Source organism: Carcharhinus amblyrhynchos, chromosome 14 (assembly GCF_965287045.1).
Source record: "Carcharhinus amblyrhynchos chromosome 14, sCarAmb.v2.hapA, whole genome shotgun sequence".
Lineage (NCBI taxonomy): Eukaryota > Metazoa > Chordata > Chondrichthyes > Carcharhiniformes > Carcharhinidae > Carcharhinus > Carcharhinus amblyrhynchos.
In genome coordinates, this window is record NC_137337.1 from 70,244,578 (window position 1) to 70,271,700 (window position 27,123).

A 27,123-nucleotide genomic window follows, 5' to 3' on the forward strand; every position below is an offset into this window, starting at 1 on the left:
GACAATAATACATCAAATCAAAATGTCTGCATTCTTCATAAACAACAAACGTAATGAGGAATGGATAGAGTTGTGAGTTTGCGCAACGAAAGCAAATGAGATGCTCGATGTCAACATTGGTGACAAACTGGGATCTAATAGGTGTAAATTGGTGGGTTTAGCCCTGATAGTTTCATGGACTAAGAAAGCCAGTGAGCTGATCCCAGCTGAGGAGAAGCCTCTAGTAGTTTCAGTTCCAAGGACCTCTGCCTTTTATTGTTGCCATCGTCATGAATGTCAGGGAAGGATTGAGTTTGCCTGTATAGTTCCTTGTGGTCTGATTTCATAGAGTCCCTGCAGTGTAGGATGTGGCCATTTGGCCTATTGAGCCTGCACCAACCACAATCCCACCCAGGCCCTATCCCCAATACTCCATATATTTACCTTGCAAGTCCCCTGATGCTATGGGACAATTTAGCATAGCCAATCTACCTAACCTGCACATCTTTGTGTCTGTGCGCAGGAAACAATCATTTTTGCTGTATCCCAATACACATGACAAAAATAAAATCAAATCATATCAGCCTGCTGATCAATGAAGGAGAGGCATGGAGAAGCAGGCCAACTGTCTCAAAGGCTGAAGACAAGAGCAACGCTATTTGATTTAAAATCAAGGACCTCATGCACCCTGGACAGACTCACTTTCATCGAGATAAGGATACAAAAGTCTGAGATCACGTACCAACTGACTCAAGAACAGCTTCTTCCCCATTGCCATCAGACTTTTGAATGGACCTACATTATATTAAGCTGATCTTTCTCTACAACCTAGCTATGACTATAACACTACAGTCTGCATCCTCTCCTTTTCTTCTCGATGTAAGGGTGGCATGGTGGCACAGTGGTTGGCACTGCCAGTAACCCAGGTTCGATTCCTGGCTTGGGTCACTGTCTATGTAGATTCTGTACATTCTCCTTGTGTCTGTGTGGGTTTCCTCCCACACTCCTAAGATGTGCAGGTTCGGTTGATTGACTATGCTAAATTGCCCTTTAGTGTCAGGGGGTTAGCAGAATAAATAAGTGGGGTTATAGGGATAGGGCCTGGGTGGGATTGTGGTCAGTGTGGACTTGGTGGGCCAAATGGCCTCTTTCTACACTTTAGGGATTCTATGATTCCATTGTCACACACATTTGATTTATTATTGTTCAATGTATTGGGATACAGTGAAAAGTATTGTTTCCTGTGCCTTATACAGGCAATGCATACTGTTCGTAGAGTACATAGGGGAGAAGGAAAGGAGAGAATGCAGAATGTAGTGTTACAGTCATAACTAGGGTGTAAAGAAAGATCAGCTTAATATAAGATAGGTCCACTCAAAAGTCTGATGGGTTTATGAGAGTTAGAATTGTAAAACAGAGAACGAGGATAAAAGATAAAATGAGGGGTTACGCTGGAGACAGCTCGCAAGAGTAACTTTCCAATGTTTAAATGCCAATGTCCATATTGGGAGAACAGCCAGCCAGCTAGGGTGACAGAGCAGAGAGGAGTTGAACTATACCCCAGTGGGGTTCTGTACATTTATGAGAGAAATGAAGGGAAACTAAAAATCATAATCTGGACACAAAAGCAACTTATTTATCAAGTGAGAATATGGTGGGTTCACCAAACCAGTGAATATTCCAATTCTCAAACCCTTCCCACAATAAGGTATGACGTGGAGATGCTGGTGTTGGATGTACTCTTGCGATCTGTATCAGATACAGGCATTTGAAGAAGTAGTTATGTGTTTGTAAGTTACATTAGCAATGTTTTTATATTCTTTGGTCATCTGGCCAGCGCCTGTGTTTTTTTTGGACGGTGAGTAATAGGCTTTGTTAACCAATTATCCTTCCAGCCCATTAGACTATTGCACTGAGATGAAGAAATTCGCTGTGATTCATCATTTTGTTCGACTCACCCTTGACCTCTGCAAAATAAGAATACCGCCCATATTTGACTACACTTTCCTTTCCAAGGTCATTGAGCATGCTGTCACACCCCAGACCATGCCAATCTTTTACAGAACGCTGTTACTGAATCCCTCCAAATCAATCAATCCATCTCAGCACAGAAAGAACCCTTTCAAAGTCACACATAATATCCTGTTTGACTGTGATCACTATCCTTGGCCAATCTTCAGCCTTTGACCCAGTTGGCCGTTCTCTCCATGTCTCCCCTTTGTTGATGGGCAGGATGATTTGATTATTTTACATTATTATTGTCACATATATTGGGATACAGTGAAACATATTGTTTCCTGTGTGCTATACAGACAAAGCACACCGTTCACAGAGTACATAGGGGAGAGGAAAAGGAGAAGGTGCAGAATATAGTGTTACAGTTGTAACTTGAGCATAGGGAAAGATCAACTTCATATATGCTAGGTCCATTCAAAAGTCTGTTGGCAGCAGCGAAGAAGCTATCCTTGAGTCTGCTGGTACACGATCACAGACTTTTGTATCTTTATTTTGATAGAAGTGAGTATGTGCGGGGTGCACATGGTCCTTGATTATGCTGGCTGCTCTTCTGAGGCAGCAGGAAGTATAGATGGAGTCAATGGATGGGAGGCTGGTTTGTGTGCTACATTGTCAACACTTGGTAGTTTCTTGCGGTCTTAGAGCAAGCGCTGCACCAAGCTGTGATACATCTAGAAAGGATGCTTTCTATGGTGCATCTATAAAAGTTGTTGAAAGACCTAGCAAACATCCCAAATTTCCTTAGCTTCCTGAGAAAGTAGGAGCATTGGTGGGCTTTCCTAACTATAGTGTTGGCATGGAGGGACCAGGACAGATTGGGATTAAAATGGCCTGGTTCCATTCCAATCTCTTTAGTTGAACCAGAGAATCATCTGCCATGAATTTTCTTCCTCCTGCACCATGAGCAATGTGGTCCCCAAGGATCTATCCTTCCTATTTCTCATCTGAATATTGTCTCACAGCGACACCATCCGTCAATGTAATATCGGGTTTCAAGTGCTTTGATGAACCGCAACTCTATCTCACCTACATTTCTTGCTGCTTGTCTGACATCCAGAGCTCCGGTTTCCTCCCACACTCCAAAAATGTGTAAATTAACTAGATTAGCCATGGTAAATGAGCAGGGTTACAGGAATAGGGCTGGGGTTGGGCCTGGGCAAGATGCTCTTTCAGAAGTTGGTGCAGACTCAGTGGGCTGAATGGCCTCCTTCTGCACTGTAGGGATTCCAAGGATATTTGTTTCTGGTTCCTGCTACGCCTAAAATTTGGAACATAAATAGGTGCACATTAAGAATGGGTATTAATTCAGGAGGCCTGTGTTCTTAGATCTTTCATACCATTGATGGAGGATCAGCTAATCATTTCAATGGTTGTAACTAGGCAGTGAGGCAAGTGATTGAGGAAGTGCACACATTACAATATTTTGTTGTAAAACATGACAATTCCCTGGATGGAGGGAGAGCAAAAACAACATCAAAACATTCCAGGATAGTATCGCTTACCATGGACTAAATTTAATGGTTGCAGAAGTTGGTCCGTCCACTGGCTGGAGACTCAGTGGCAATACCACTGTGGCCATTTTTGGGAGCCCTGTTGGGGTTAAGTGCCAGTAAGGCAACTTGTTGGGGGTCTGAGAAATTCTCCAGTATCAGCAGCGCCTCTGTGATCAGTGGCCACTGCTGGTACTGCAGGGCCCAAAGCTGAGGACCATTGTTGGAATGCTTGGACAAAGGTGAGTGAGGCTGGATTGTCCGGCGTGTGGCATTGTGAAATGCAAGAGTTGGGGTTGAGGAGTATCTTCACTCTTTCTCTGCTACTACTGGGTCCCTCTGTTTGGGCACAGGATTCCAGAAGAAGGAGGTAGCCTTCCCCATCCACAGGCCTGCCAGACAGAGTTGACTTGGCGGGGTGGCCACATGACATAGCACTTGCTGGGTGATTCTAGCAAGGGATGGACAAGGTTGTCCAAATTGGCCTCCAAGAGGGAAAGAGCTGTACGTGACCTTATGGATTTAATCAAGGAGGAGCTGGAAAGTGACAGGGTCCTCATTATATGACTCCCCAGTCCATCTCCAAAGAGAATTAAATCTAATCACTTCTATTGTGACTAGTGATGATGTAGATAAAAGGAGTTACTGTTGGGGTGGGGGGGGGGGGGGGGGGGGGAGGGGGGAGGGTGGTGGTGACAGAGATCTGAGTTTATCGTGACAGTGAAGCTATCTATAACATACACTGTCAGTGAAAAGCTATCCTTTCAACCAAGTACCACACTATCTCATTTGCATTATTGAGCCAATCGATCATGTCAGTCACACTCGGTTTAAACCAACAACGAACTAAATCAGTGGAATTAGTAAAAAAAAATGTGAAGGTGGAACAATGTATTGCAAAGATAGCACAGGTGGGGAATGAGTGAGTTGTGGGGGGGGTAAAATCAGGGGTGTGGTTTCCGCCTTCTTCAGTCGGGAAAAGATACAAAATTCTGAGGACACTTACCAACTAACTCTAAAACAGCTTCTTCCCTGCTGCTGCCAGGCTTCTGAATGGACTTACCTCGCATTAAGTTGATCTTTCTCTACACCCCTATCTCAGGCTGTAATGCTACATTCTGCACTCTCTTCTTTCCTTCTCCCCTGTGTACTCTATGAATGGTATGTTTTATCAGTGTAGGCTGGTGCAGTGGTTAACACTGCTGCCTCACAGTGGGATCCAGGTTTAATTCCGACCTCGTGTCATTGTCTGTGTGAAGTTTGCACACTTTCCCTGTGACTGCATGGGTTTCTTCCCACAGTCCGTAGATGTGAGGCTTAGGTTGATTGGCCATGCTAAATTAACCCTAATGTCAGGGGGATTAGCAGGGTAAATACGCGGGAATAGGGCCTGGGTGGGATTGCAGTTGGCGCAGACTAAATCAAACCAAATCAAATGTGTTCCTGAAGACTATGATACAGGGTATTGTAGAAGACACAGCAGCTTCACTCTGATTTCCCCATATGGAGAATTCCTGTGTTATGATCTCCCAGTGGAAGTTCAGCAAATGGAATGCAGTTCGAGCTCAAAACAAATGGCCCAGCTTCCTGTGCACTGACAAGAGATATTGACTTCAGTGTATACCTGCAAATTAATCCACTCAGCCTCTCCGCTGATGTTGCACACTTGGAGTGGGGAGAGAGGAACTTGAATCTTTTTTTTTCCCTAAAAAGGCATCACTTTACAATTCATTGCACCCAGTTCCCTGTAGAACGACCGTACCTTTGGCAGGCACAGGGGGATTGGTACAGAAAGACAGCTGCGTGCATCGATAGCTGTCTACAGAAAAGGCCAAAAATGTCTCCTTTTAGACACTCACTGATCTTCTATAACAGAACGAGCAGTTCGAAACAGCCAAACAAAACGCACCAGTTCTTCAGCTGCATACTCCAGAGATTTCTCACATCAACAAAGCACTGGTGCATCACCAGCTGGCTGGTGCGGTTTGCCCTGTGTAAACACACAGAGGGAGGCCTCAGCTTTGATCATTGCCCTGGACTGAATTAGGAACCTTGTACTGAGTTCACCATTACTAGGATGGAGTGGGGGTGGGGGAAGAGAAGGGCTGGATGGTGCAGTGGGATAGAAAGCCTGATTAAAAATTTGATTTTGACAAAGTGTGTACATTTTGATTTGATTGGATTTATTATTGTCGCATAGAATCCCTACAGTGCAGAAGGAGGCCATTCAGCCCATTGAGTCTGCACTAACCACAGTCCCAACCTGGCCCTCTCCCCATAACCCCATGCATTCCTCCTGACACTAAGGGGCAATTTATCATGGCCAATCCACCTAACCCACACATCTCTGGAGACGGGAGGAAACCGGAGCAAACCCACTGGAAGAATGTGCAAACTCCATACATATGGTGACACAAGATGGGAATTGAACTTGGGTCCCTGGCGCTGCGATGCAGCAGTGCTAACCACTGTGCCACCTACATTGGGATACAGTGGAAAGTATTGTTTCTTGCATGCCATACAGACAAAACGTACCGTTAATAGACTACACAGGGGAGAAGGAAACAAGAGAGTGAAGAGAAAGTGGAAGAGTGTCCTTGATTACATCAGTGACTAACAGTGTGTTGGGGGAAGTAAGGGAGGGAAACATACTTCGCTCAATAAAGTTGCTTCCCCTACCCCACTTTCACAGCTAAACAGCCCAATGACATATCTAGCCACTGAGTTAGTGAAGATCTGTCCAGAATGCAACAGGAGTCACTATCTTCAGGACAGGGAAGTCAGAAAACAAGGGTTTAAAATCATTGGACTTGTGTGAAAGAGTGATTAAGTCAGCTGCTCAGATACTGCTCGTAACATCTCAGGAAGACAGGAAAGAAAATGTAATACTCTCTATCATCCTGGCTATTTTCAATATAACAAACAAAGGCTTTACACTGACTGAAAGCATGACTGGCCACGATTCACACAAAAGGACTTTCTAACCTTCGGGAAACCACAGCAAGCTTGTTATCCCTAGAGAGGTGCTAATGAACCACGTGACTGTCAAAATCAAATTCAAAAGGGAATGCGCAGAGACCCCTTTACATTTATGAGGCAAAGCCTTGACAAGTGGAGATGATCCATCTATGAGGACAAAAGGAACATGTCAGTTGATGAAACATTGACCGTCTGAAAAATCCAGAGCAGCAACCAGAGAGTCCCTTCTGTGCAGGAGGCCATTCAGCCCATCGAGTCTGCAACGACTCTCTGACACAGCATCTTACCCATGCTGTCCTCATAACCGTATGCATTTCCCACTTATCTCCCTTATCGTCTTAGAATACCATCCTGCACGTTTTTGGACTGTGGGAAGAAACCGGAGGAAACCCACGCAGACATGGGGAGAATGTGCAAACTCCACATGGACAGTCACCCAAGGCCAAATCGAGCCCAGGTTTCTGGCGCTGTGTGGTGGCAGTGCTAACCACTGTGCCACCATGCCGCACTTGATATATCCTTTATCTGAACCAAGGAGAAGTAGGAGCTATGTCACATGAACACCCCACTGCTTCCCAACCTCCCAAAGCACCGAGAGCTCGTAGTATTGCCTTGTGAAGCTAATGGAATTACTCTGCCATCTTCAATCAACCCCCGAACAACAGAACCAGAGCTCTGTGCAGGTTTAAATTGCCTGGCTCTGCTCTACACTGTTTTTACTGGAACACCTAAACTTCTGTACTAGTGCCAATTATAAGGCTAGCTCATCACTCCGGGCTTCTCCCATTGTGGAAATCCCATTGTGTTGGGAATGTGGATTATCCCACACCAGCACCAGCCTGCTGACCTCTCTGAAGGATTACACTGCTGGACTGTTGACTCTGGGCTCACATGTAACACTGATTCTTATTTCGTCTGTGGTCTTTACTTTGTACCTTTCTTTCTTTCTTTGGCCTATTCCCCCTTTTATTGCATGAATGGAGAAAGTGGGGAGATGTTGTGAACCCTCTTCCCACATTTTGAGTGCGTGCAAAATAAACTAACCCTCTGAGTTTACCCTACTTTGGGTTTGCTGTACTTAACATTTATTTACTAGGGCACAAAGAGGTGTGTGTGCGTGTGTGTGTGTGTGTGTGTTTGGGGGGGCGGGGTGTGGGGGCTTCACGTTCAAATGTCTAGGGCAGGACATTACACTGGGGGAGAGGTTAGAGTTAGGCATGAAATTACTGTGAAAATCCCCTAGTCACCAAACTCTGGCATCTGTCGGGTACAGTAAGGGAGAATTTAGCATGGCCACTGTACCAAGTCAGTATGTTTGAGCTTAGGCTTATTTATTAGTGTTACAAGTAGGCTCACATTACCACTGTAATGAAGTCACTATGAAAATCCCCTAATTGCAACTCTTTGGTGCATGTTCGAGTACACTAAGGGAGAACTTAGCATGGCCAGTGCAGTTAACCAGCACATCTTTCAGACTGTGGGAGGAAACTGGAGCATCTGGAGGAAACCCACACCAACATGGAGAGAACATGCAAACTCCACAGGGACAGTCACCCAAGGCCGAAACTGAACCCAGGTCCCTGGCACAGTGAGGCAACAGAGCTAACCACTGTGCCACCGCATTGCCATGGGGTTATCAATAAAGAATTGGGTCACACCAAAACTGACGGGTTGGGGAAAATACATCACTGCTTACAAAAGGGGGAAATCAAAAACCAAAACCACCTCTCCATTCACGGAAGGATAGAGAGAAAAAAAAAATCACCTGCTGAAGGCAGTATTTGGATGCTTGTATACGTGACTTGTTCAGTTTTATCAGGCTAACAGGATAACTGAGGAAAGAATGAGATAGAATGGGACTCCAGAACCAACATCAGAATCATGGCCTAACCCTAACCCTAACCTCTCGCCCAGTGTAATGTCCTGTCCTAGACGTTTGATTGGACATGAAGCCTCCACTCCCCACTCTTCACCACACTGATTGGCTAAGTGGGCATGTTTCAATGTATTGTAATGGTGGTGGAAGGAGTGAGCAGACGGTGCACTTCCTCTTCTGCCTCCCTGCTCCGTAGTTAATCGTAAAGCCCACCCTGTCTTTCGATAGAAACGTCAAAACCATCGCTTCACCCACCCTCTGAGGTGCATGTTCCCACCCTTTCAAACAAGTACCAGAAGAGTTCTCCCCTGTGGTGGCACAGTGGTTAGCACTATTGCCTCACAGCGCCAGAGACCCGGGTTCAATCCCGGCCTCGGGTCACCGTCTACGTGGAGTCTGCATGTTTTCTCCATGTCTGAGCAGATTTCCTCCGGCTTCCTCCCACAGTCCAAAGGTGTGGGGGTTAGGTGGACTGGCCGTGCTAAATTGCCCCTGGTGCCAGGAGGATTAACAGGGTAAATAATAAATGGGGTTGCAGGAATAGGGTCTGGGTGGGATTGTGGTTGGTGCAGACCCAATGGACTGAATAGCCTCCTTCTGCATTGTAGGGATTCTAACACCTGGTCCCCAATATTGATCCATTACTAATGACCAATGCCTGTGGGATCTTGCAGTGTGCAAATCAGCAGCTGTATTTCCTACATTATTAGTAACTGCACTTCAAAGACATTTCATTGGCCTGGGGGTCCTAATGTTCCGAGAGCTGCTTCAAAACAAACTCTTCCTTTCTCCCTTTCAAAGGCAGCTCTCATTGGCAAGCCAGCGATGTATAGGGATCCCCCAGCACCCAATTTTAAACTGCTGAAATAGGTGTACCCAGGGATGCCAGCGGTATTTTTATTTAATGATTTCAGACAAAGTGGCAGGAGGACCCTTTCAAGGCAACAAAGCACTTAACTGTCAAGGTGGCGAAGAGATTGAGGAGTTTCTGAATGTCAGAGATCACATCAGTCTGACAAATTAGCTTATTCCTGTTCAGGTCACATCTGTATGGCTTTCCTCTTGTCTGTCAGAGACTGCTTATCAAAGCTTTCATGAGTTTATTCCTTCCTCTACCTTTGAAAACTGAGATCACTTGACAATCAAGATAGCAATGAGTGATTTGTCATGGATCCATAGTCAGTTTCGAATTCCCAGCTATCATCCCTAACTCCCTTGGTACCACTTATCGCTTGACGATGTACTCGAAAGCTCTGTTTAAGATCTCCCGAGAGATGAGGCTGGTAAGGAAATGAGATTGGTGGAATGAGTGTGGTGTCAGCTGCTTGATGGGGACAATGAGCAGGAACAAGGGAGAACTTGCAAGAAACTACAAAGGGTTGTGAACGAAGCCCAGTCCATCACTCAAACCAACCTCCCATCCATTGACTCTGTCTACACTTCCCACTGCCTCGGAAAAGCAGTCAGCATAATTGAGGGCCCCACGTGCCCCAGAATACTTTCTTCCACCTTCTTCCATTGGGATAAAGTACTAAAGTCTGAGATTACACATCAACCGACTCAAGGACAGCTTCTTCCCTGCTGTCATCAGACTATTGAATGGATCTACCTTGTATTAAGTTGATCTTTCTCTGCACACTAGCTATGACTGTAACACTACATCCTGCACGCTCTCTTTTCCTTCTCTATGAACAATATGCTTTGTCTGTATAGCGCACAAGGAACAATACGTTTCACTCTTTTTATATGAGACAATAATAAACCAAATCAGAAACTTGAAGTAATTAATTATTGAGCGGATGTGAGGATTGAAAGAAAATACAAGTGCCTTTATGGTAGCACATTTTTTTAAATTCATTTTTGGGACACGGACATCACTGGCTAGCCAGCATTTATTGCCCAATTCTAATTACCTAAGGGCAGTTGAGAGTCAACCACTTTGCTCAGCATCTGGAGTCAGATGTAGGCCAGGATGTAAGGACGGCAGATTTCCTTCCCTAAAGGACATCAGTGAACCAAATGGGCTTTTCCAATAATCGACAATGGTTTCACGGTCATCCGTAAATTGTTAATTCCAGATAAATTTTTATTGAATGCAAATTCCACCATTTGCCATGGCGGTATTCGAACCCGGGTCCACAGCACATTAGCTGAGTTTCTGGATTAATCCAAAGATGTGAGAGTTAGGTTGATTGGCCATGCAAAGTTGCCCAGTGTCAGGGGGATTAGCAGGGTAAATTGTGGGGGTTACAGGAATAGGGCCTGGATGGGATTGTTGTCAGTGCATGCTCAATGGGCTGAATGGCCTGCTTCTGTACTGTAGAGATTCTATGGTTCTAATAGCATAGATGATCCTTTGAGACCATCACCTCCCCTGAATCTGAAGAACAGATTCAGTCTTGGAGACTTACATCAACAGCACCATTGTAGTCATAACAGCAGATGGGAGAATGATTGTGGGAACCTTAAAGGGATTTAATCAGACAACCAACCTCATCTGGATGAGAGTCACGAGTGAGTAGTTAATTCACAGCAAGGTGCGGAACTAGTTGAACTTAGCTTGTACACAGCCAGCGACAATGGGGCAGTAATTGGTGAAATAGATGATGAATCAGATTCTGTGTTGGATTTCGGAAATATCAGAGCTGAACCTTTAAATTTCGTGGCATATGGGTGGCACAGTGGTTAGCACTGCTGCCTCACAGCGCCAGGGACCCTGGTTCGATTCCCGGTTTGGGTCACTGTAGGTGTGGAATCTGCACATTCTCCCTGTGTCTGTATGGACTTCCTCCGGATGCTCCGGTTTCCTCCCGCAGTCTTAAAGACATGCTAGCTAGGTACATCTACCCAAACAGGTGCCGGAATTTGGCAATTGAATAAACTGGGATTAGATTGAATAAACTGGGATTGTTCTTCCTAGAAAGACAGAGGCTGAGGGGCGACCTGATAGAAATTTATAAAATTATGAGAGATATAGATGAGGTCAACAGTTGGAAGCTTTTTCCCCAAGACAGAACTGATAATTACAAGGGCGCACAAGTTCAAGGGGATAAAGGTCAGTAGAGATGTGCAGGGGAAGCGTTTTTTGTACAAGGAGGGTGATGGAGGCCTGGAACGCTCTGCCAAATGAGGTGGTTAAGGCAGACACATTGGTGACACTTAAGACTCATTTGGATAGATACACGAGCAGGCGGGGAATGGAGGGATACAGGCGGTTGGTGTAAATAGGACATAGGACAATGTGATCAGTGCAGGTTTGGTGGGCCAAAGGGCTATTCTGTGTTGACTAGGAGAATTTCACAGTAACTTCATTGCAGCGTAATGTAAGCCCACTTGTGTGGCGCTAATAAATAAACTTTACATTGAAAAATGCAAGAATTTTGTGAATGCGTGGCTGGCATTGAAAAAGGTGAAAAACTGATGCTTTTACAATAGCATATGCAGACAGTTTGATGTCTGAAGGATGAAATAATATTTATGTATTTGCAGTTTTGAATATGTACATAACTATTTCTTTAAAAATTGATTGTATTGAGGTTTTGCTGATGAATGGAAAATAAACTTAACATACAATTTTAAACTGACAAAGGGGAGATGAAGACATCAACTCAAATGCACTCTTTATATTAAATTTATATTAATATTCCAGCTCCTGATGAAGTGCGGACTACTCTCTTTAATATTGTGGAGTGCACTCCACAGCACAACAGGTTACAGGTGACACACAAAGAAAACCTGGATAACTGGCCCATGTGAATCAAGTAAAGACTCTATGAGGAAGTGGTGGGTTCTACTTTTAGAGTCAACACATGGATTTGCTGCCAGAGATCTGCAGTCTCTGGAAAGGGCTGAAAAAAATAAACCCTCTTAGAGTCCTAGAATCTCTATAGTACAAAAGGAGGCCATTCAGCCCATCGCATCTCCACTGACCACACTCCCACCCGGGCCCTATTCTCGTAACCCCCACATATTTACCCTACTAATCCCCCTTACACTAGGCTTGATTTAATATGGCCAATCAACCTAAGCCACATATCGCTGGAGGAAACTGAAGAACCTGGAGGAAACCCACGCAGACACAGGGAGAATGTGCAGACTCCACATAGAAAGTGACCCGAGGCTGGGAATCGAACCCGGGTTCCTGGTGCTGTGAGGCAGCTGTGCTAACCACTGTGCCACCCAACATGTTACTGCCTGGGATCGAACTGGGGCCTTTCGCCTGGAAGACAGCACACTACAGAAACTCTAAGTTGGCTCATTTACTCCACAGCAGTGTTGCGAAAGTCAGAGTTGATGCTGGCAACAATTCGCATTAATCACAGTGCTCCAAATGGGGCTATTAAAATGGCAATAAGTTGTAGTGTTTAGTGTGCTCAAACTGACATCTTCAGGGCAATGATGAATAGAGAAAATGTCAAAAGTAACAATGGAGGTTTTCAACATGTCAGGCTGGTTCAATCTGCTACAAATAGTTCACATTAAACAGGAACATTACCCACTTAACAAAATCAGCCTTCCGCCAAAATTAATGGGCTGAGCGCTGAACAGGTGCCCACATAAGTGGAACAGGCTGCATTCCAAGAAATGTGAGCAACTTAGTATTGAAACAAATACTGCAAGGAACCGTCTGCATATCAACAGGGCTGCGCAGCTGCTATCAAAGGGTGAATCGAAGAGGAAAGTAGCTCGAGGCTGGGAGCTCCACGCACAAACGCTCACCTCTTCATCAGCTGGACGCAGCATGTTAAAAAGGCTGAAGGGTTGGCTGAGGTCGTTCCCACAGCAAGTGCTGTGGACTTAAATCGCTGATGTTAAACTGCTTCAACCATTTTGTACAGTAACTCTTGTCATTCAGACATGTTACAATAAATATGCCGCTTCTATCCTTTGACAAGACTCCCCAGTTTTGGTGTTTGAAATCAAGGGTTCAGTCAGAAGAGAGAAGAAATGACATCCTCGTCTCGGGGTGGCATGGTGGCACAGTGGTTAGCACTGCTGCCTCACAGCGCCAGGGATCTGGGTTCGATTCCCGGCTTGGGTGCAGGCTGCACACTCTCCCTGTGTCTGTGTGGCTTTCCTCTGGTTTGCTCCCACAGTCTGAAAGATGTGTTGGTTAGGTGCATAGGCCTTGCTAAATTTTTCCTCAATGCACCCGAGTGTGGCGACAAGGGGATTTTCACTTGACTGCAGTGTTAATGTAAGCATACATGTGACACTAATAAATAAACTTTAAACTTTCTCTCTATTCCTAATATTTCCACTGCTCTCCAGAGGTTAGTGAGCAACCGAATCCACGCTGTCCAGCTCTGCATCAATTGTTGGACCTGCCAATTGTAACTAGCCAGGTTCTTAATTGTTTGTCTATTCATAAGGTGTCAAGATAGCTGTGGATATAGAAGGTCATTTCTCCTATCTCAACACATTAGCCCAGAAAGTCTATGAAGACCAACAAGACACCTTTTAAATTCAGCCTTAGCTTTTTCACCACCATTCTTCAAGGATGTCTATTGCGTATTCTTCTTTCCTATGTGAAGTTTGTTCACTGTCCTCCAGTTAGGGAAGTGCATCAAGCAGATATTGAAGACTCCTCTCGCATTCCCACCTCTGTTATTTTAGAGCAGACATTATGATCAAAATTTTCCAGCCTCCCCACTCCCGATGGATTTTCCCATGGGAGAGACAGCCACTGACAGGATCTTCCAGCCTCATCGAAGTCAATGGTAATTTGCATGACTTGTCCGTGGTCAGCACTGTTGCCTCGCAGCACCAGGGTTCGATTCCTGACTTGGATCACTATCTGTGTGGAGTCTGCACGTTCTCTCCGTGTCTACATGGATTTCTTCAGGGTGCTCTGGTTTCATCCCACAGTCCAAATGACTTTGATTTGATTTATTATTGTCACATGTATGAACATACAGTTGAAAGCATGGTTTCTTGCACGCTATACAGACAAAGCACACCGTTCATAGAGAAGGAAACAAGAGAGTGCAGAATGTAGTGTTACAGTCATAGCTGGGATGTAGAGAAAGATCAACTTAGTGAGAGGTAGGTCCATGCAAAAGTCTGACAGCAGCAGGGAAGAAGCTGTTCTTGAGTCAGTTAGTACATGACCTCACGTATCTTTTTCCCAACCAAAGAAGGTGGAAGAGAGAATGTCTGGGGTGCGTGGGTCCTTAATTATGCTGGTTACCCATGCAGAAACGGGGAGAATGTGCAGACTCCACACAGACAGTGACACAAGGTTTGAATTGAACTGGGTCCCTGGCGCTGTGAGGCTGCAGTGCTAACCACCGCGCAGAGTTATTGAAAGCCTACTTGTGACTAATAAATAAACTTTAAACTTTACTTTAAAAGCAAGAAATGTTGGATACCGTCCAGCGTAATTTATAACTGTCACTGTTAGACATCACACTGCAGTTAGACAATGCTGTCACAGGCACCGGTATCTGACAGTGCGCACACATTCTCTTCATATCATTAGTAAAACACTGGTTGCTTGCAACACGTTTATATTATGAGTCTACAGCATTATAATTTTGATCAAATGATCCACAATTATTAACCCATTTGAAAAACAGCCTTATAACCAAAATGGCTGTGAACCAGTGCCCTATATAATTGCCATGATGCGGAGATGCCGGCGTTGGACTGGGGTAAGTACAGTAAGAAGTCTCACAACGTCGCATCTCACATCATGGCTACCATCAACAGCACAAACTGCCAGCTCCAAGTGGAGAGCATCTCCAAGAAGATGATTTTAACCTGGTGCTGTGAGACTTCTTATTATACAATTGCAGCAAATCTTCCTTATCCCTATTCTCTAACCCCTTTGCAATAAAGGCTAATATACAATCGAGTCCACTACTCAATGCTATAGCTTCTACTAAGCAAGGCTGCAATGCATGTGCAAATGTTTAAATAAACGTGAGTGCAGTTGAAGTCACTCAAATGAAAAGCAAAAGTCTTATTACTGAATGCTCGACAACACATTTTATGATTGTGTCTCCTTATCGGGGTGTTCTCTAATTGGCCGCTCACCATTTCCATGGCAACCACTGGGATAAGTAGCAAAAGCGTCAGAGCCTCAGCACCTTTGTCAGGTATCAAAGCCGTGATGCTCACTTTCAAAGTTCACAACCACCTGCAGCTAGACACCCACAAACTGCTACCTCAGTCAAGCAGCTCCGGAAAATACATCTTCCCGTGGCCAGGATTAATTGGAAAACTCCACACCTTCAGGTGATTAAGAACCCAGGGGAAAGTGCAGAAGGAGTTTTCCTTACACCTTTGACTGGTGGCCAGTCACAAGGAGGATGTTGCTGTGGCAGCAGTAGCACATTAGCTGAAGAGGAATGCAACCTTTCTCAGTCTTTTCTTCAAGGAGTCCCAGTAAAATTGAAGGCTGTGGGAATAAGGGAGAAAGGTCTCCGCTAGTTTGAGTCATGCCTAGCACAAAGGAAGATAGTTGTGGTTGTTGGAGGTCAATCAATTCAGCCCCAGGCAACAGGAGTTCCTGAGGGTAGTGTTTTCTTTTTATTCATACATGGGATATGGGTGTCACTAGCTGGCCAGCATTCATTGCCCATTCCTAGTTGTCCTTGAGAAGGTGGTGGTGAGCTGCCTTCTTGAATCACTGCAATCCATGCTCTGTGGGTTGACCCACAATACTGTTAGGGAAGGAATTCCAGGATTTTGACCCAGCCACTGGTGAAACATTTCCAATGATGTGGAGATGCCAGCGTTGGATTGGGATAAACACAGTAAGAAGTCTGACAACACCAGGTTTAAGTCCAACCAATTTATTTGATAGTAAACTCACAAACTTCCAGGGTTTGCCCTTCGCCAGGTGAATGGAGAGTTCTGGCCTCAGGCAGAGCATATAAAGCACAGACAGTTTACAGATTACTGATTAGAATGCGAGTCTTTACAATACACATCTCTTTAACCTATGTGCAAGGCTCTTTCCACTCACATTGTCAGCATCTTTAAGACTTGAATAGCAGGTTAGTTGTGAAGACTCGCATTCTAATCAGTAATCTGTAAACTGTCTGTGCTGTTATATGCTCTGAGGCCAGAATTCTCCATTTACCTGATGAAGGGCAAACCCCGAAAGCCTGTGAGTTTACTATCAAATAAAATGGTTGGACTTAAACCTGGTGTTGTCAGACTTCTTGCTGAAATATTTCCAAGTCAGGTCATTGAATGAATTTGGAGTGGCTTGGAAGGAAGGAAATCTGCCATGCTTACCTGGTCTGGCCTACATGTGACCCCAGAGCCACAGAAATGTGGTTGACTCTCAACTGCCCTCAGGCAACCAAGGATGGGCAATAAATGCTGGTCAGCCAGTGAAGCCCATGTCCCACAAATGAATAAAAAAAAACTTGCAAATGGTGGTGTTCCCATTTATCTGCTGCCATGTGGAAGTGGTCATGGGTTTGAAAGGTTCAGTGTGAGGATCTTTAGTGAATTTATGCAGTAGAGAGAGTAGCTGCTACTGAGCGTCAGTGGTGGAGGGATTGAATGTTTGTAGATGGGCGCTGCTTTGTCCTGGATGGTGTCAAGCTTCTTGAGTGTTGTTGGAGCTGCACCAATCCAGGCAAGTGGGGAATATTCCATCACACTCCTGACTTGTGCCTTGTAGATGGTAGACAGGCTCTGGGGAGTCAGGGGGTGAGTTACTTGCCGCAGTATTCCTAGACTCTGATCTCTCTTGTAGCCACTGTGTGTGTGTGTGTGTGTGTGTGTGTGTGTGTGTGTGTGTGTGTGTGTGTGTGTGTGTGTGTGTGTGTGTGTGGTGAGTCCTAGGCCCAAACATCTTCAGCTGCTTCATTAATGACTTTCCCTCCATCATAATGCCGGGTGGCTGGGGGAGGGGGGAGGGGGGAGGGGGGACTGCTAATATTTGTGCTGTGTTCACTACTGTTCACAGCTTCTCAGATAGGGAAGCAGTGGGTGTCCATATGGAGCAATATCTGGACAGTTTTCAGGCTTGGGGAGCCACTATTGACCAGAAACTTAACTGGCCTAGCTACATAAATACTGTGACTGCAACAGCAGGTCAGAAGCTGAGAAGTCTAAGGTGTGCAAATCAGCTTCTGACACCCCCAAGGGTATCCATCATCTGCAGTGCAAAAGTCAGGAGTGTGATAGAATATTCCCCACTTGCTTGAATGGGTGCAGCTCCAGCAGCATTTAAGAAGCTCGACACCATCCAGGACAAAGCAGCCCACTTGTTCAGCACCCCATTCACTCCCACCACCATGGTACACCTTAGTCACTCTGAACACTAAAATCTAAGTTTCATACTTTTAAAAAAAGTTTTCGATTCCCACTAGAAAAGTGAAAAACCTCATACTTCTCAACATTATACTATCTGCAACCTTGTTACCCACTCAATTCATCTACTTACTTTGTCGCTTCTTTATGCCCTCCTTGTAGCCAACACTTCCTCCTAACTTTGTATCCTCAGCAAACTTAAACACACTATTTACTTAGATGAAAAGATTAAGAGTAATCATGGAATCATAGCTACAGTACAGAAGGAGACCATCCAGTCCATCGGGTCTGCACCAACTCTAACAGACTGTCTTACCCAAACCCTCTCTCCTTAACCCCATGTAACCTACACATTTAGGGACACCAAAAGGGTCAATTTGCCATGGCCAATCCACCTACCTGCACACTTTGGACTGTGGGAGGAAACTAGGACACCCGGAGGAAACCCACACAGACGTGGGGAGCATGTCCAAACTCCACACAGGCAGTCACCCAAGACTGGAATTGAACCTGGGTCCCTGGCACTGTGAGGCAACAGTGCTAACCACTGGGTCACTGTAGATTGTAAATAGCTAAGGTTCCAGTACGGACTCTTGCAACACTCCACTAGTTACAGCCTGCCAAATTGAAAATGCCCTGTTTACCCCTACTCTGTCCATTAACAGTCCTTTATCCTTGTTGATGTATTAGTCCCAACTCCTTTACCCCTCATCTTGCATATTAACTGTTTGTGTGGCACCTTATCAAATGCCTTTGAAAATCCAAGAATGAATTATCTACCTTATTAACTACATCTTTAAAAAACTCTATTGCATTGGCCAAAGATATTCCTTTCATAAATCAACGCTGACTTTGTCTGATCATGCTATAATTTTCCACATGAATTGATAAAACTTCCTTAATAATAGATTCCAGCATTTCCCCAATGACTAATGTCAGATTAATGGGCCTGGTGGGTCCCCATTTTCTTCCTCCCGCCTATTCCAAATATCGATGTCACATTCACTAACTTCCAATTCACTGGGACTGTCCCAGAATCTAGGGAATTTCGGAAAATTATCACCAGTGCGTCCACTATCTCTGCAGCTAACCCAAAGATGATGGGTGGCACGGTGGTGCAATGGTTAGCAGCGTTGCCTCACAGCATCAGGGACTCAAGTTCAATTCCAGCCACAGATCACCATCTGTGAGGAGTTTACATGTTCTCCCGGTGTAGGTTTCCTCCGGGTGCTCTGGTTTCTTCCAACAGTCCAAAGACGCGCAAGTTGGGTGAATTGGCCATGCTAAATTGCTGCTTAGTGTCCACAGATGTGTGGGTTAGATGGATTAGCCATGGTAAATGGGTGGGCATAGAGTGGTAGAGTGGTGGGCCTGGGGTGATCTTTCGGAGAGTCGGTGCAAACTTGATGGGCTGAATGGCCTTCTTTTGCACTGTACGGATTCTATGATTTTGAGATACAACTCATCGAATCCTGGAAATACACTAACTTTGTGTTCCTTAAGTTTCACCACTACCTTTCCTCTGTGGACATTGATTACCTGATATTTCTCAATCTTATTAGCCCCTTGGTAGCCATCCTTTTTCTTATCCATTCATGAGAAATAGGCATCGCTGTCTGGCCAGTATTTATTGCCCGTCCCTAGATGTCCTTGGGGGGCAGTGGAGAGTCAACCACGTTGGTGTGTCTCTGGAGTCACAATGTAGGCCAGACCAGATAAAGGATGGAAGATTTCCTTCCCTAAAAGGATATTAGTGAACCAGATGGGTTTTTCCGACAATCAACAATGGTTTCACGGTCATCAGTAGATTCTTAATTCCAGATTTTTTTTAATTGAATTCAATTTCCACCATTTGCCGTGGCGGGTTTCGATCCTGGGTCCCCAGCACATTAGCTGAGTTTCTGGATTAATATGACAACACCACTAGGCCATCGCCTTTTCTGGGTATAAGTACCAGCAGCACTCTGATAGCGGCAATGGGCATTGCCCAATATCTGTGGCATGATGTGGACAGGATCTCTTTGACACAACAGCACCATCTACAGAAGTTTTGTGGACTACAACACAAAAGTGCCTTTGCCACAGCGCTGAAAAAAAACCCTCGGCTATATTTTGTCTAATCCATTTTCTCCCAAAACCCAGCTCCTACAACACATATATTCGCCAATACACAACCTGTTAATGTTCTGTGAAGATTTTGGCACTCCTAGTCTGCACAGTTGCATGCTATTATCATCAAGGGAAGCAGTTTTACTGACAGCACACACCTAGCTAGACTTACCCGCTCTGCCACAGCCTAAGGTTAGGACCATGATGGATATTCAGGACCAGAATGCAATTGATCTTGGAATTTGAGAATTAAGTTATAATGGGGGAGAAAAATTAAGTGAGCTCACTGAGTACGAGATAATAAAATGGGCTGGGAATCGGGAAAATGGAAATCAAGCCAGAGCCAACAAAAATAACTATGAGCAACTAAGATGGAAGCTAGAGATCTGAAGGGTGATGGCCTGGCACAGGAGAACATCAATGCTGGAGGAATGATAATCTGATAAAATCTAATTCAACTCCAATCACTCCCAGTCTAAGAAGTGTGTCTCTCCTCTGTTTGTACAATCGAAATATAAAACAGTGACGAGGTTAACTCAAAAGAACAATCTGGTCTTCAAAGGTGTTCTGATAAGCACATAAAGAAATGGGGATGTAGCAATTGCAAACTGAGCACCAGTTCAAAGCTGTGCAGGTTAGGTGGATGGGCCATGCTAAATTGCCCCTTAGTGTCCCAAGATGTGCAAGTTAGACAGATTGGCCTTGGGAAATGTGTGGGGTTAGGAAGATATGGCCTGCGTCAGAGAGACAGTGCAGATTAGATAGGCTGAATGGCCTCTTCTGCAGTGTAGGAATTTTAAATGGAGTTAACGTAGTTTTTTCACCTCGCAGGTCACAAGTATTTAGCAACGTTCCTTAATTAGGGAGAGGAAATATTTAGTCAGCATTTCTAACCTCTGGAAAGCGAAAGCTTGGAATGACTCCTGCTCCGCCCAAGACCACAAAAAACTACAAAAGGGTCATGAACGAAGCCCAACCCAATCTCCCAACTTGTCCGCACTTCCCGCTGCCTCAGCAAAGCAGCCAGCATAATTAAGGACCCCATGCACCCCGAACATTCTCTCTTCCGTCGAGATAAAGGTACAAAAGTGGGGTTACGGGAGTAGGGCCTGGGTGGGATTCTGGTCGGTGCAGACTCGATGGGCCAAATGGCCACCTTCTGCACTGTAGGGATTCTGCGATTTCTACGATTCTCTGGGATTGTAGCACACTCAAAGATGTTACAGAATATTTTGTTCTTACCGCTATATTTTTCTTTAACATCTTCTCAGATTTTTCTGACTTCAGAGATGCACTTTTATGTCTCGAGTGATATTTGGAAGCAGTCTGAAGCCATAGACTTGTGCATGTTGCAACTTTCCTGGGTCACTGGGGATCTTCATTGTCCCTATCTAATCTCCGAACGTGATTTATGTCTGTTTGAACATGCAGACTGACTTTGTATTCTCTCCAACCTACTGGAGAATTCCAGAGGAGATTCACAAGAATGATCCCAGGGGTGAAGATCTGTAACTATGCGGATGGATTGGAGATGTTGGGAAGTTTTCCTTGGAGTAAAAAAGGTTGAGAGTAAATTTGATACAGGTACTCAAGGGTCCAAGGTGCAAGGACAGGGTAAATAGTAAGAAACTGTTCCCACTCATGACAGCATCAAGTACTGCAGGGCACAAAATCAAAATATAGTAGTACAAATGATGTGAGGAAACCTTTTTCACCCAGAGTCTTGAATGAATTACCCGAGAGGCTGGAGGAGGCAAGTTTCATAACAGTATTCAAAATGGAATTGGATTGCTATGGGAATAGAAAGAATGTACAAGGCTACGGGGGAAGAGGCAAAGGAGTGGGGCTAGTTTGGTGCCCTTTCAGAGAACCAGTGCAGACTTGATGGGCCAAATGGCCTCCATCTGCACTGTAAAGATTCTGTGATTAACTTCCCTTCATGATGACCGTCAGAATAGACAGTTGTTTTTTAAGAAGTTAGTGATCATTTCAACAGAAATATGTTTGCAGCAGAGGGGGAGAGAGTCAGTGACACTGCCATTTCATCAAGCAGGTCATGGTGCACCTATTTATTTAGAGATTTGCCTTCACTTGTTTACCAGGAGACAACAACCAGATAAAAAGAGCTGCACATTTTGCATAATCTTGGACAGCAACAAGATTTCAGAGTACAGGTCAGTAGAGAATAGCCGAAACCACCTAGCAAGTGTGTACTAGTGACATCTATTGATGTAAATTCAATACTGCAGCAACGTTTGAAAGAAATCACTTGTGTCCACAGGTTGCCGAGATACTCTCTTGCCGAATGTAATTAGAATCACCGGGCAGGATCTTCTGGCCGCACTCGTCCCGAAATTGTAAAATCCCATCCGAGGTCAGCAGATTTTTCTATGGACTTCCCCACGTCTGCTACGAGCCCCATGGCAGGGAGGAAGGGAAAATTCGCCCTATAGAAGGAAGTCTCTCAACACCAAGTTAAAGTCCAACAGGTTTATTTGGAATGTCTCCCACCTGAGGAAGGAGCCACACTCCAAAAGCTCATGATTCCACATAAACCTTTAACCTGGTGTTGCGAGACCTCTTACTGCGCCCATCCCATGCTGGCATCTCCACATCACAGCTATCACAGTTGCCTTATAGAGTCAGAGATATACAACACGGAAACAGGCCCTTTGGCCCAAACCATCCATTCCAACCAGGTTTCCCAAATTAAACTAGTTCCATTTGCCTGTGTTTGGCCCATATCCCTCTAAATCTTTCCCATCCATGTCCCTGTCCGAATCTAACGGACAGGCCAACCACCTCTTGGATAAGTAGATGGATGGCAAGATCTAGTTCTGGTCATCAGCTAAAACTGGCTTTGGGATTTCTTGCTTGTTCAGTGTCTTGCTATTATTACTGCTGTAGTAAATTGAACCTAATCTTCCCAACGATACTTCAGAGTGCCTTGTGACCGCGCTGAAGCTCCTTTGCACAATGTGTTTATTTATTTTGCATGCAATCGGCTGCACTGATCAATGTGTGATCCCTGCTTGACATCATTTGAGCTTTCATGCAAGCACTAACTGCCTATTTTATATGTGGCTATTGATTAACCAACACAGAATCCAAAGCATTTAACTCTAAAAGCTACCAACGCACATTTTGAAGTTTTCATTTCTCCGAAGATCATTAGGCCTTTGGCGAATATCCTCTTCTGAAATATTCATAATGCAGAGCGTACACACCCTACCCTAGCTCAGACTTAAAGCCCAGTACAAATCCTACATCAAAACTGCAGCAGACCATGCCTGTACCTACTGGGCATGCCATGGGTTGGGCAAATTAGCCATGCTAAAGACCTGGGGTCATGGTGGGGTGGGGGTTGCTGGACCTGGGTAAGATGCTCTTGGAGAACTGGTGCAGACTCGGCAGGGCTGGACTTTTCTCACCCCAGAAAATCCCACCTGAAGTCAATGGACCTTCTGCCCCTCGCCCGCTCCTGCCCGTGGTGGGTAGAACAGGAAAATTCACCCCATAGAGATACACAGCACAGAAACAGGCCCTTCAGCCCAACTTGTCCATGCTGACCAGGTTTCTTAAACTGAACTCGTCCCATTTGCCAGGGTTTGGCTCATATCCCTTTAAACATTTCCCATCCATGTACCTGTCCAAATGTCTTTTAAATGGTGTCATTGTACCCATCTCTACCACCTGCTCTGGCAGCTCATTCCATATATACACCACCCTGTGTGAGAAAGTTGTCCCTCAGGTCCCTTTTAAATCTTTCCCCTCTTATCTTAAACCTATACTGTCTAGTTTTGGACTCCCCTACCTTGGGGAAAAGACCTTGGCTATTCACCTGATCCACACCCCTCACGATCTTATAAATTTCTATGAGGTTACCAGTCACCTCTTACGTGCCAGGGGTAAAAAGTTCCAGCCTATCCAGCCTCTCCTTATGATTCAAATTTTCCATTCCCAGTAACATCCTTGCAAAATCTTTTCTTTGCACCCTTCTCAGTTTAATAACATCTTTCCTATAGCACGGCGGCCAGAGTTGTACAAGTAAAGATTCATCAATGGGCAATGTGTCCCTGAGTACCCTCTCAACCATGTCCTCCCCTGCAAGCCAGTGCCTTACTTGATGGGCCAAATGGCCTCCTTCTGCATTGTAAAGATTCTATGGTTGTATGACAAAATGGGTGGGTAGGTGCAAGTATGGGGCTCCTATCAGTCCAATGCAGCGATGGCTGAGAGATTGTTTGACATTCGGTGCTTGGGTAGTTTATCCTGCATTACTTGCGAGTGCTGTAAATTGCTTTGCACGCCAATTTGGAAATGTTGCCAAGCACCAGCTGGCATTAATGCCAGATGCAAGCAGCACACTTCAAAGAGAAATGATGTGTACTGAAATGTCGTCATTTTAATACCAAGCCCAGCCTCAATCTTGTTCCTCATTCAAAATAATATTCTACTGCGTCTCGACATAGATGCCCTGCCCCTAAAACTGAAAGGGATTTGAAAAGCCACAAACATGGAGCAAGCCTGCCATCAGAATATCATTACGAAGCACTTCTGCTGGCATCACATTCTCTAAACATGTCCTTGGTCTCATTACACTGGGTGTAATCAACACCTAGTGATGTCACCCTCTACACAACATGATATCCCAGCACATCCTTTTGGCAAATATCAACGTCCAGTCCAGTATCGAAGGTGAAGGAACAGGGAGGACAGAGAGGTTGAAACAAATTGTGTCCAGAGGGTGTGTACACCACATTAGCTCCAATCTCAGGGTCCCTGTCCTCAGACAACCTTCAATTCTGCTCATTGCGTCAAGGGGATTATACAGCTAAGAGGCGGGGGCAAACAGGGACAAAAAGTAGGGTGAGAAAGGGGGTAGCTTGGGAGGGCAATGAATGGAGGGGAGAGGGGGTAACCTGGGCAATGAATTGGAGAGCGGAGTGGGGGGGGAGGTGGAGAGGGAGTAACGTAGGGGGACAATGAGTGCAGGAGAGGGGGTAATTTTGGGGAGCAATGAGTGAGAGGAGGAATAACTGGGGGACAATGAGTGGGGGAAAGAGGGGGTAACCTGGGGAGGCAATGAATGGGAAGGGAAGGGAAGGGAAGGGGGGGTATCCTGGATGGGGCAATGAGTGGGAAAGGGGGTATCCTGGATGGGGCAATGAGTGGGAAAGGAGGTACCCTGGATGGGGCAATGAGTGGGAAAGGGGGTATCCTGGATGGGGCAATGAGTGGGAAAGGGGGTATCCTGGATGGGGCAATGAGTGGGAGGGAGGGGGTAACCTGGGGGGAAGGGGGTAAGCTGGGTGGGGCAATGAGTGGGAGGGAGGGGGTAACCTGGGGGGAAGGGGGTAAGCTGGGTGGGGCAATGAGTGGGGGGAGGGGGGGTAACCTGGGGGGAAGTGGGTAAGCTGGGTGGGGCAATCAGTGGGGGAGAGGGGCTAATTGAGGGGGCAATCAGTGGGGGAGAGGGGCTAATCTGGTAGCAATGATGGGAAGAGGGGGGTAATTTGGGGACAATGAGTGGGAGCGAGGGGGTAACTCGGGGGAAATGAGTGAGGTGGGGTAACGAGTGGAGGAGACAGGAGTAACCTGGAGGGCAAAGAGTGGGGTGAGGTAATAAGTGGATGGAGCAATGAGTGGGAGGAGAAAAGGGGCTAACCTCCCTTTTCCCACCTTAAAGATTCTCCTGTTAAAAACACAAGGCAGTGAGCTGTGCCATGAATCACTGTCTCTGGGTGGGGGCTGAGGAAAGACAGCCTCACCTGCCAGGCTGTTGTAGCACTCAATCTCGCTGCTGTCCAGCGCCTTCCTCTCCTCCTCGCTCAGCCTGCTTCTCCCGCAGCCCGGCTGCACTGGGGACGGCTCCGGCTCGCTCGCCGCCAGGAAGCCCTTCATCTCCAGCAGCGCCCGGTGATACTTGCCGATGGCTTCCCGGAATTTCTTCTCCTTGTAACACTGGTTGCCCTGGCTCTTGAAGTCCAGCGCTCTCTGGATGCTCTCCTGCGGCTCGGGCTGGCCGTGTTCGCCCCGGATCACACTCAGTGCGCACTTGGACACATTCAGAGAGCCCCCTGTACCTCCACCTCCACCCCCACCCCCTGCTGCTGCTGCTGCTGCTGCCCCACCAGCATCTCCTGGTCGCCCAGGGTTGGAGATGTGCTTGATGCCAGATGGTTTTTTATCTTCCATCTCTTAGCTGCTGCTGAAGATCTGGTTCATGATGCTGCAGACACACAGCTCAGCTCCTGTGCTCTGTGTGTGTGTGTGTGTGTGCGCTTGCAGCCGCTTGCTGGAATTATCCAAGTCACATCCACCCAGGACCTGCCCTGCTCCTCTCTCCTGTGTGTCTGTGAGTGTTGTTTGGAGATTCTTAGCTCTGTATTTCTGACCCGGAAGAGCTGGAGCTATCCACACGTAATCCAACCTGATTTCAGCTTCTAATTAAAGCGATAAGCGTCTGGGGGAAAAAAAAATCACAGATCACAGGAAGAGTTGCGGGGTGGGTGGGAATAGCCCACAGAGGCAAGGCTAATTTCAATTTACATTGAAGGAGTATGGATTCATACAGCTCACACACACTGCTTACAGAGTCCAGGCTAATAAACCTAACTGCAATTTACATTGAAGGAGTGTGGATTCATACAGCTCACACACACACACCACGTACAGAGACAAGGCTAATAACCTCAATTCCAATTTACATTGAAGGAGTGTGGATTCATACAGCTCACACACACAGCTTACAGAGTCCAGGTTAATAAACCAAACTGCAATTTACATTGAAGGAGTGTGGATTCATACAGCTCACAGACACACACTGCATACAGAGATCATTAATAAACCTGCTGCCATCTGATTTTTGAATGGACCTACTTCATATTAAGTTGATCTTTCTTTACACCTTAGTGATTACTGTAACACTGCATTCTACACTCCTTTCGTTCTCTAGTACAGTATGCTTTGTCTATATAGCACACAAGAAACAATACTGTATACTAATACATGTGACAATAATAAATCAAATCAAATAAAACTGCAATTTACATTGAAGGATTATGGATTCATACACCTCACACACACTGCTAAGAAGTCCAATAATAAACCCAATTTCAATTTACGTTGAAGGAGTGTGGATTCATACAGCTCACACACACACTGCTTACAGAGTCCAGGCTAATAAACCCAATTTCAATTTACATTGAAGGAGTGTGGATTCATACAGCTCACACACACACTGCGTACAGAGAGCAATAGTAAACCTGCTGCCATCTGATTTTTGAATGGACCTACCTCATATTAAGTGATCTTCCTCTACACCCTAGTGATGACTGTAACACTACATTCTGCACTCTTCTTTCCTTCTGTACGTACAGTATGCTTTGCCTATAC

The 27,123-nt window shown here is 45.5% G+C and overlaps 1 protein-coding gene across 1 annotated transcript in view; it reads right to left on the bottom strand.

Annotated features, from left to right (window-relative positions):
• ttc9 (tetratricopeptide repeat domain 9) overlaps nucleotides 1–26,129 on the bottom strand; it is a 75,208-nt gene extending 49,079 nt beyond the window's left edge. Inside the window, exon 1 of the mRNA XM_080202053.1 lies at nucleotides 25,497–26,129. Within this exon, the coding sequence (XP_080058179.1) occupies nucleotides 25,497–25,923 (427 nt within the window). The 5' untranslated portion in view covers nucleotides 25,924–26,129. The remainder of the gene's footprint in view (nucleotides 1–25,496) is intronic.
• Between the last annotated feature and the right edge of the window lie 994 nt (nucleotides 26,130–27,123).